At 34.1% G+C, this 10,568-nt stretch overlaps 1 protein-coding gene across 6 annotated transcripts in view; it reads right to left on the bottom strand.

Moving 5' to 3' along the window:
* Window positions 1-2,855: 2,855 nt before the first annotated feature.
* LOC126885700 (trypsin inhibitor-like) overlaps window positions 2,856-10,568 on the bottom strand; it is a 122,175-nt gene continuing 114,462 nt past the window's right edge. For 3 of the 6 annotated variants that reach the window (XM_050652422.1, XM_050652416.1, XM_050652415.1), the window contains exon 2: window positions 2,856-3,125. In XM_050652422.1, coding sequence (XP_050508379.1) covers window positions 2,938-3,125 — 188 coding nt within the window. In that variant the 3' untranslated portion in view covers window positions 2,856-2,937. Of the gene's footprint in view, window positions 3,126-8,132; window positions 8,398-10,568 lie in introns of those variants that run through there. The other 3 variants (XM_050652425.1, XM_050652421.1, XM_050652420.1) reach the window with 1 other exon arrangement.

The raw sequence follows: 10,568 nt of genomic DNA, 5'->3' as shown, positions 1-10,568 counted from the left end.
AATAAAAAAATACAAAGTGAGAAACACTTCAAGAGCTGATTGGGATCTCTTTTATGATGAAATAGTAAACAACCTAACGAATTGCTCAATAAGTAACACAAATTAAAAACAACTGATCTCAGTCACCAATAAAGCAGCAGATGCTTCAATTCCTTATAAAAATTGTAGGACACAGGGTAGAGCATTTAATCCCTGGTGGGATGAAGAATGTACATTATGGGTTAGGAAACGCAAGGAAGCACTGCACAAATTTGATTTATCACCATCACTAGAAAATTATTTGCATGTTAAACAAGTAATTGCACAAACTAAACGGAACCTTAGATTAAAGAAAAAAAAATAAATTTAAACAATTTTGTGAAACATTAAACAAAGGATCCAATATTACATATGTATGGAATAAAGTCAAAAAATTTTCAAACCATAATAATTGCAAAAATTTCTATAACCGTTCAGATATCATTAAAAGAGAAATACTATACATATAATATGTCATCAGTTTCTATTGATCCTGAATTCAGGTTAATTTATTCAAACCAGGAATATAAACTATTCTCCATTTCAGAAATTGACACTGCTTTGTTCAATAAAAGAAATTCTACCCCAGGAATCGATGATATTTCTTACTCAATGATAAAGCACCTCCCTTTAAAAGCCAAACAAATTCTACTGAACATATACAATGACTGTCTCAAGGGAGAACCCTTACCTATAGATTGGAAAAAATTTAATGTCCTTAACATCCTAAAACCCTTGAAGGACCCACTCCTTCCGAATAGTTTTAGACCAATTGTCTTATCCTCTTGCATCCTAAAAACTTTAGAAACCGTCATAAAAAATAGACTAGATTGGTTTTTAGAACACAACCTCGTTTTCAAAAATACCCAAGTTGGTTTCAGAAAAGGTAGAGGAACTGCCAACAACTTAGCCCTCCTTTATACCTTCATTTTAGAAGCCTTTGAATCTGCCCATTCAGTCCTTGCTGTTTTCATTGATATCAAATCAGCTTATGATAACGTGAACATATATAAACTGTACAATAAATTACAAAATTTAAATGTCCCCTCTCTTATTATAAATATTATTTTCAAAATCTTGAAAAGCAGACTTTTATATACTAGATCCAATAACGGTGACTTTTTGGGCCCGTATTTAGCAACCAAAGGTTTACCCCAGGGTTCTCATTTGAGCACAATCCTATTCAATATATACATGGCAGATTTATTTTCCCTCCTCCCTGAAGATATACATATTGATGGTTATGCTGACGACTTGGTTTTATATGTGAAGGGATCAGTAACGCAACAAATGGCAAACAAAGTTAATTCAGCATTGAACAGGGTCCATGAATGGTTGTTGGAACATGCACTATCCCTCTCTGTGGACAAGTGTGAAGCCGTTTGGTTAACAAAGGAAAGGCGCAAGGTCATTGTTCCAGAAATTAAACTTAGTGACACAATCATTCCGCTAAAAGAACAGGTGAAGTTTCTGGGCATAATTTTTCAAAATCATCTTAAATGGGACAAGCATGTGGACAATATCTTAGTTAAAACAAAGAAAAATATTAACGTTTTACGTACAATTTGCAGAGTATGGTGGGGCGCAGACCCTAGGACTCTTCTAATAGTCGTTAATGCTTTAATAAGATCTCACTTACACTATGGTTCCTTCTTATTTAGACCTATATCTCAGAAATGTGCTACTAAACTTAACACAGTATTTTTCGAAGGCTTAAGAATTTCCTTAGGTTTTATGAAATCTACCCTCCACTTGGCCCTACTAGCAGAATCGGCTCAGTATGATTTAAATAATAGGAGGTTAATATTAGCCACTAACTTTTTATGCAAAATCATTAATATCAAAAACCATTCCTTGATTCTATCCCTTTTTAACCTACGGGAAAAACTGATAAACAAGCCTAACTTTTATAATGAAGATAATATACCTTACTTGGTCTCAATACTAGAATACTATTTCCCATATTTCAACAAAATATATAAAGGTAATAATTTTCCATGCTATGAGGTGGATTTCGATGCAATAGTCAATCCCCTAAAAACACTAAACTGTAAAATAAAAAAGAATGGACATATGATTAGAGAAAAATTCGCATTATGTACTGAAAAATGTATCAATGATTTTACTTTCATTTATACAGACGCCTCAAAAAATGGTAAAAGAGTAGGTTTTGACATTTATATTCCCGTATCAATTACAAATTTTCATCTAGACTACCCGATGAACTTTGTATATGCAAAGCAGAAAACATGGCCATATATCAAGCAGTCAAATTGTCCATTAATAGACACATCAATAAAGTCATTATATTCTCCGATTCTCTTAGTGCAATTTCTAAAATCAATAACAGCAAATTTTGTGCTTCAACAGATTATTTGTGCCTCCAAACAAAAAAACCTTATCTTATCAGCAAATAGGGACGGATTTGAAATACTCATCTCTTGGATACCAGGGCACTCAAATATACCAGGCAACCTACAAGCTGACACATTGGCCAAAATAGAGAGAGATCTTAATATTCCTTTGTGTATGAAGCTAGATCCCCAGGACGTATCACCCATAATAAAAAATAAAATTAAAAATATATTCAAAAACGCTTGGAAAACTTGAAAACTTTCTCATTCCAGATCCCTTTTACTGCATCCTATTTGTGTATGTTTTTACCTTACCCATACACCATTATTACCTATTGTTGTGTTTTACTAACATAACCTCTTAGATATCGACATTGACACAAGTAAGTGGCTGCGAGTTGGTTTAGAACCAGACGTATTCGTGGTCACCACCAAATTGAGCTGTCTTATCACCTCGACGTGGAAGCCATTAAAACAAAAAAAGAAGAAGAAACTAAAATATATGTAATATAGTAATTATTATTATTATCCGATAGGATTGGTTTGACATAAAACACACATTCTACTAATAATAGAATGGACACACTGCTTTTGTTACAGCCTCACATTCTTCACGACTGTCAAAATTATTCTTGGTGGCACGACATCCTCCATATATATCAGGTACACAAAATCTAGAGTATATATCATATCTCCAGACAGGAAAATGAGCTAGGCAGACTCTCGGGCCGCTATGGACAGGGGCAGTGCAATCTGTAAAATGTAAAAAATGTTATAAGTAAATATTGGAAATTTACACAGTCACCAGCACAAAATTCCGCCACCCAAAATTTTTGATTAAGTTTAATAATTTATAACTTTATTATTTGTGCTCCGATTTTCAAGATTTTTGCACCAGTTTGTAGGTACATGTATTGATATCGTTTGGTATTATTCCGGTAACAAAAATTTTTGCTTGCATGGCATTATACAGGGGTGAATGGAAGCGTTGTATTTTCTCCTAACTTTAAAAAATTCTGTGGAAAAATGAACGAGCTGATTTTGTTTCATAGTCTTGCCGTCATAAATATGTGTGATGTTAATACCTACTGGTCCCAATTAATTAAAACTCGAGTAAAGTTTATTCGATAACATTATACAGTGGAACCCCGATAAGTCGGCCCCCGATAACCCGGAAGTCCGGCTAACCCGGACCGATTTTCATCAGAAAAACATTTTGATTTTCAATATTTTGTATTTTTCAATTTAATTGTGGCTTATTTCCAATCAAAATAGTTAATTATCAGACAATCCTTTCAACAATAAAAGTGTATGTAATATAATATTTGAGAGATAATGTGTCTAGACTGGATGAGGGCGGCGCAGGATAGATGGGGTTGGAAACGAGGGGAGGAGGCCTATGTTCAGCAGTGGACTTTTGAGGCTGGATGATGATGAATGTGTCTAGACTCTCTGTGTCGTGTACTTATGTGTGTAATTTGAACACGAGATTAAAAATTACTCATAGTACACGCCGCAGAAACAACAGCCAGCTGTCTGCAGTATCTATTCCTTTTTATTTCAAACTGTCAGCATTGTTTAGGAAAGACTATTTATAAAATTCTTTTATAAACAATGGTCTTTAGTATTGTGTGTCTTGTATTGTTTGGGTTTGGTTTTTTTTTAGAATTGTAATGAGTAGGTAATATGTACTGTGCATATTTATAAAAATATTTCATGTTATTTCAATTCTAACGGAGTTTATCTGTAAGTATACCGTATTTTATTAATTTTTACAATATTCTCCGGCTATCTCGGATTTTCGATAACCCGGATCGGTCGTGGTCCCGATTAATCCGAGTTATCGAGGTTCCACTGTATTTAAATCGAATTCTCGGTGATTCAACCATAAGTTATTTACAATAAAGACGCGATCTATCATAACCGTGAATACTTGCTAAATACAACAATAATCATAATCTCTTTCTCGCCCGAGTTAATGTTTATATACACCTTTAAATAATAACAAACATGACAATCCAATGTTACTCGCGATTATTGAATCCAAGAACAGATACTACATCGAGTAATGACTTTGAATGAGTTTTAAATATATTTTATACAGAATGTCCTATTTTATAATACACTGCCATATTATCCCAGAGCTATCACTAAAATTTTGTTTTTTGAATTATCCGAATATCTCTTTTCTTGTAAGGGCTGTACCATTTCTTGTAAATAAAAACACTGACTGACTCATAACATAGAGGTTGGATTGATAAGATTAGAATGGCCCGCATGCAGCCCAGATCTCAATATTGTTGAGCATTTATAGGATGAATTAAAAAAAGCTATTCGCCGTCATCCTAGGTCTCCAGAAAGTTTAGTACAGTTATGGCTCTGACAGAGGAATATCGGACTATTCCCCAGGCAAGATAACACATCTTTATTCGATGCCAAACAGATTACGAGAAGTCGTTGCTGCAAGAGTTGGACACACTCGCTATTGAATTGTTTTGTTTTGTTGTTAATTTTATATAATTAATTTGTAAATAATAAACCTTCAAAGCAGTATTTTTATTTACAGCTCTTACAAGAAAAGAGATATTCGAATAATTCAAAAACAGAACCTTAGTGATACCTTCAAGATAACATAAAAAGAGTATGAAATGAATTCAGCCCTCCAGTTTTTCCACAAAATTTTTTAAAGTTAAGAGAAAATACAACACTTCCATTCATCCCTGTATAATGCCATCTAAGCAAACTTTTTTTGTTACCGGAATAATAACAAACGATACCAATACATGTACCTGCAAACTGATCCAAGAATCTTGAAAATCGGGGTAAAGATAATTAAGGGGTCATATACGTTTCTCGAGCTTAAAAAGTAGTCTAAATGTAATGATAAATTGTACGAAAACTATTGGGCTAATTGATTTCATTTTTTTTTAGTTTTAAAGGTGGACTCTTAAGGAGCATAAAACATGTTAAAAGTTAAAAAAAAATAATTAGAAACATGGCGGCCGCGTCCAGTGGCGTAGAACGTGTTTTTTTTTCAGGTCAAACGGTGGGCATAATTCAGCTCGTAATATTTATTTGAAACAAAAATTGTTTTAGACAAGGCGAAAACAGTGGGTTCGAAGGGAAAAATATTCCCATGAGATTTTTTTTGCATAATCACATTCGTGAGATATCCCAGAATATGGTTCAAAAAGTCGCCCACGTGAAAAGTGGGCCAATTTTTTTTTTAAATTTTTTTCAATCAAATTGCAAGAATCAATATTTTTGGACCGAACAATTTTTTTTTTATTTTTTGGACCATTCTGGACAAAAAAGGTCTCTTATAATTTTTCTCTAAAGTTGATCGTTTTCGACTTATAAGCAATTTAAAATTGAAAAAAACGAAAAATGGCGATTTTCAAGGCTTAATAACTCGGTTAAAAGTTATTATTATGAAAGTCAATATATGACTAAATCAAAGTTTAAAGCCCCCCCCCCTACAAGATCCTGAAGAAATTTTTGTCATTATTTTATTACTAAGCTGTTATTTTTAAGTAATTATAATAAGCGCCATGCACGTGTGCGGCCGCTGAATTTCTGAGTGCGAGAGAGAAGCCATTCCAGCAGTCCAATTGTGCATCTTACTCGCACTCACATTTACAGCGACGTCAATGTGATCTAACCGCTCTTTTTTATTAATTAAAAATAACAGCTTATTAGTAAATTAATGACACAGATTTCTTCAAGATCATGTAGCGGCGACTGTAAACTTTGATTTAGTCATTTCTGACTTTCATAATAATAATTTTTAACCGAGTTATTAAGTCTTAAAAATGGCCATTTTTGCTTTTTTCAAATTTTAAATTGCTTATAACTCGAAAAAGATCAACTTTAGAGAAAAATTATAAGAGAGCTTTTTTGTCCAGAATGGTCCAAAAAACCTAAAAAAATACAGTCCGGGCGAAAAACATTGATTTTTACAATTTGATTAAAAAAAAATTGTTAAAAAAAAATTGGCCCACTTTTCACGTGGGCGACTTCTTGATCCTTATTCTGGGATGTCTCACGAATGTGATTATGCAAAAATAGCTCATGGGAATATTTTTCCCAACGAACCCGCCGTTTCCGCCTTGTCTATTTATATGTTTTCATTTTTTAGAGTCATAGTTCTCGTGTGACGAGAGGAATTTAAGAAAAAAAATTAATTACGGAAACGGTCGAAATTTAAACAAAAGTCGTAATTTTCACCAAAAGAATTGTCTATTTTTTTATTGCTATTCGAAAATGGTTAAATTTAATCAAACAAGCTCTCGTCGCACGATAGTGAATCTAATTTAGAATATGTGTACCAAAAATGAAGTTAATCGGACCAACAGTTAAGCAGTTATCATGCTCACCGTTATGAAAAATGCTATTTCGAGAAAAACGTGTTTAAAGTTTTACAAGACCTGCGGAGCGACCCGACTAGTTCCGTTTAAAGCAGCTGTAACTTCGTCAATAATTCGAATATCGAACTCGTTCTGGTCTTAAAATGTTTCTAAGAGATGTACCTTTAAAATAAGGAAAAAAAAATAAAATCGATTTTTTGAAGCCGAGAAAAGTATATGACCCCTTAAGTTATAGATTCTCAAACTTAGTCAAAAATTTTTGGCTGGTGGAATTTTGTGCCAGTGAGTGTAGTATTACGTAATTTTAGTTAACTCAGATATGCTTAATGAACTATATGGGGGACGCTTCTAGTGCCGGATTAACCATAAGGCAAAATAGGCAGTTGCCTGCGAGTTCATTTGGATTTTAAACTACAGCGTTAAATAACGTAAAAGTCTCAGATACAAGGATCAACCATTATAATAAAAATTAAAAAGGTAAATAATTATTTAAATGTGAAAACTTTCCTTGTTGGAAATTCTTTCTGGTACATCCTTAATCTGTAACTTTTACAATTTATAAGACAACAGACGACAAATATAGAAAACGAAAAGGATTCTACTATATGCAGTCACATTCCGTGTTCACTCGTCTAGGAAAAGGACAGAAAGAAATTTCCTAGAACTCAAATCTGAGTAAAGATTGAAAAGAAAAAACGGTTTATGCTTGCTTTCGATTCACAGGGATGCACAATTCCTGGACAGCTGTTTTTTTCTTACAGACTTCCTCAGCAGAGCTAATGTGCACATCCCTCTCTATCAAAAGCAAGCATAAACCGTCTTTTCTTTTCTATCTTTACTCAAATGTGAGTACTAGAAAATTTCTTTTTTAGTCCTTTTTCTAGACCAATGAAAACGGAATATGACTGCATATAACAGAGTCTTTCGTTTTCTATATTCGTCGTCTGTTGTCTTATAAATCGTAAAAGTCACAAATTAAGGATGTACCAGAAAGAAATTTACAACAAGAAAAGTATATAATGTTTATAATGGTGGAATCTGTACCTGAGACTTTTCAGTTTATCTAGGAGATATCGCTGATTGCGTTCCAAAGTTGATTTTAAATAATCTTTAAAATTCCACATAAAAATATGGGTTGGCTTGCCTTGCTTTCAGAGGTGTGCAAGCTAGCTCTGCTGAGGAAGATTTTAAGAGAGAAACAGTTGTCCAGGGATTGTGCATACCTCTGAATCGAAGGCAAGCATAAACCGTATTTTTCTTTACTACGTTAATTTTTTTTGGTTAACAGGTTTGGAACCTTCACTAGATCTCCGGCAGTGAAGTGAAACGACTTATTCTAGCTTAGCTCGCTTGGCTATCAGACCGACAAAAATGTAGAAATAAAACACTAAACTAAAATTTATGTTATATAATAATAATTATTATATATTATCAGATAGGATTGATTTGACATAAAACACACATTGTAATTTACTAAAAGAATGGACACACTGATTTTGTTACAGTCTCACATTCTTCAAGACTCTTAAAATTATTCTTGGTGGCAAGGCATCCTCCATATATAGCACGTACACAATGTCTAGCGTTTATATCATATTTCCAGACAGGCATATAAGCCATGCACATTATCGGACCGGATGACACAGAGGCAGTGCAATCTGTAAAATGTAGAAAAATATTATTATTAAATGTGGGAACTTTATCGTATTTCATACGAACATACGTACGGGATCCGTACGGGAAATACTTGGAAATACTTGGAAAAACATCAGGAAAAAAGTTTGAGGATAAAGAGACTTGGTAGTGGTCAAACGAAGTACAGTGGAACCTCGATAACTCGGATTGACCGCGACCGATCCGGGTTATAGAAAATCCGAGATAGCCGGAGAATATGGTAAAAATTAATAAAATACGGTATACTTACAGATAAACTCCGTTTGAATTGAAATAACATGAAATATATTTATAAATATGCACAGTACCTACTCATTAAAATTACTAAAAAAAACACCAAACCCAAACGTAAGCAAATGGAAGCGAACAATACAAGACACACAATACTAAAGAAAGACCATTGTTTATAAAATAATTTTTTAAATAGTCTTTCCTAAACAATGCTGACAGTTTGAAATAAAAAGGAATAGATACTACAGACAGGTGGCTGTTGTTTCTGCGGCGTGTGATATGAGTCATTTTTAATATCGTATAGTTCAAACACACATATCTAAGTACACATTATCTCTCAAATATTATATTACATACATTTTTATTGTTGAAAGGTTTGTCTGATAATTAACTATTTTGATTGGAAATAAGCCACAATTAAATTGAAAAATACAAAATATTGAAAATCAAAATGTTTATCTGATGAAAATCGGTCCGGGTTAGCCGGACTTCCGGGTTATGGGGGGCCGACTTATCGGGGTTCCACTGTACAAGGAAAAATAAAAGAGAAGCGAACATTATATAAAAAGTGGCAAGAAACCGGATCCGACACAGATCTTTAAAACTATATGGTGGCGAAAAAGGAAGCGAAAGTAGCAGTAGCAAAAGCCAAAGCAGAAGCGTATTCAAGCCTATACCATCTACTTGATACCAGGGAAGGCGAAACGAAGATATATAAAATAGCAAAGAAAGCAAAAGATTTTAATCAGATTAGATGTATCCGAGATGAAAATAATAAAATACTAGTTCACGAAAAGGATGTCAAAAAGAGATGGAGAAACTACTTTGACAGCGTATTAAATGAATAATTTGACAGACAGCCTGTAGAGTCAACGGAGACAGTAGCAGCAATGGTCACCAAAATAACAAACGAGGAAGTGGCTCAAGCGCTTCAAAAAATAAAGAAAGGAAAAGCGGTAGGACCAGATGATATTCCTGGGAAGTATGGAGAGCATTGGGAGAGACAGGAAGAAGGTGGCTAGCAGGTTTATTTAATAAAATTATGGAAGTTGGACAAATGCCAGACGAATGGAGAAACAGTATACTAGAGAGTCTAGTCTACAAAAACAAGGGAGATATACAACAATGTACAAACTACACGGCTATAAAAGTGCTTAGCCACACCATGAAAATATGGGAAAAAGTAATTGATAGACGGATACATGAAGAGACCGAAATATCCGAGAATCAGTTTGGCTTTATGCAGGGCAGATCAACAACAGATGCAATTTTCATTATAAGGCAGTTGATGGAAAAATACAGGAGTAAAGAAACAAACGCTCATATGGTATTCATTGATCTTGAGAAAGCATATGATAGAGTTCCTCGAGAGATTCTGTGGTGGGCACTCAATAAGAAAAGAGTCCCTGGTGAATATGTAAAGATTGTGAGCGATATGTATGAGGGAGTAACGACTAGTGTTAGGACGGGTGTGGGAGAGTCTGATAAATTTTATGTGAAAGTAGGATTGCACCAGGGCTCGGTGCTTAGTCCGTATTTATTCTCATTAATTTTGGACCAGATAACAGCGAAACTACAGGGTAACATTCCGTGGTGCTTAATGTATGCTGATGATGTAGTGTTAGTAGAAAATAGTGAAAGAGACTTAGAACAAAAACTGGAACAGTGGAGTCAAGCTCTGGAGGAAAATTGTTTAAAACTTGGTAGGACACAGACAGAGTATTTGCAATCTTCATTTAAAGATGGAGTTGCTACAAATAAGGTATCTTTGGATGGTAAACTGATTGTAAAAAGCAATAGTTTTAAGTACCTGGGATCGGTATTACAGAGTAATGGAGAAATAGATGAAGATGCATGCAGTAGAATTAGGGCTGGATGGATGAAGTGGAAGGAAGCGAGTGGTGTGCTGTGTGACAGGAAAATC

Source organism: Diabrotica virgifera, chromosome 5, assembly GCF_917563875.1.
Source record: "Diabrotica virgifera virgifera chromosome 5, PGI_DIABVI_V3a".
NCBI classification, from domain to species: domain Eukaryota; kingdom Metazoa; phylum Arthropoda; class Insecta; order Coleoptera; family Chrysomelidae; genus Diabrotica; species Diabrotica virgifera.
This window is presented reverse-complemented; position numbering and strand designations above follow the sequence as displayed.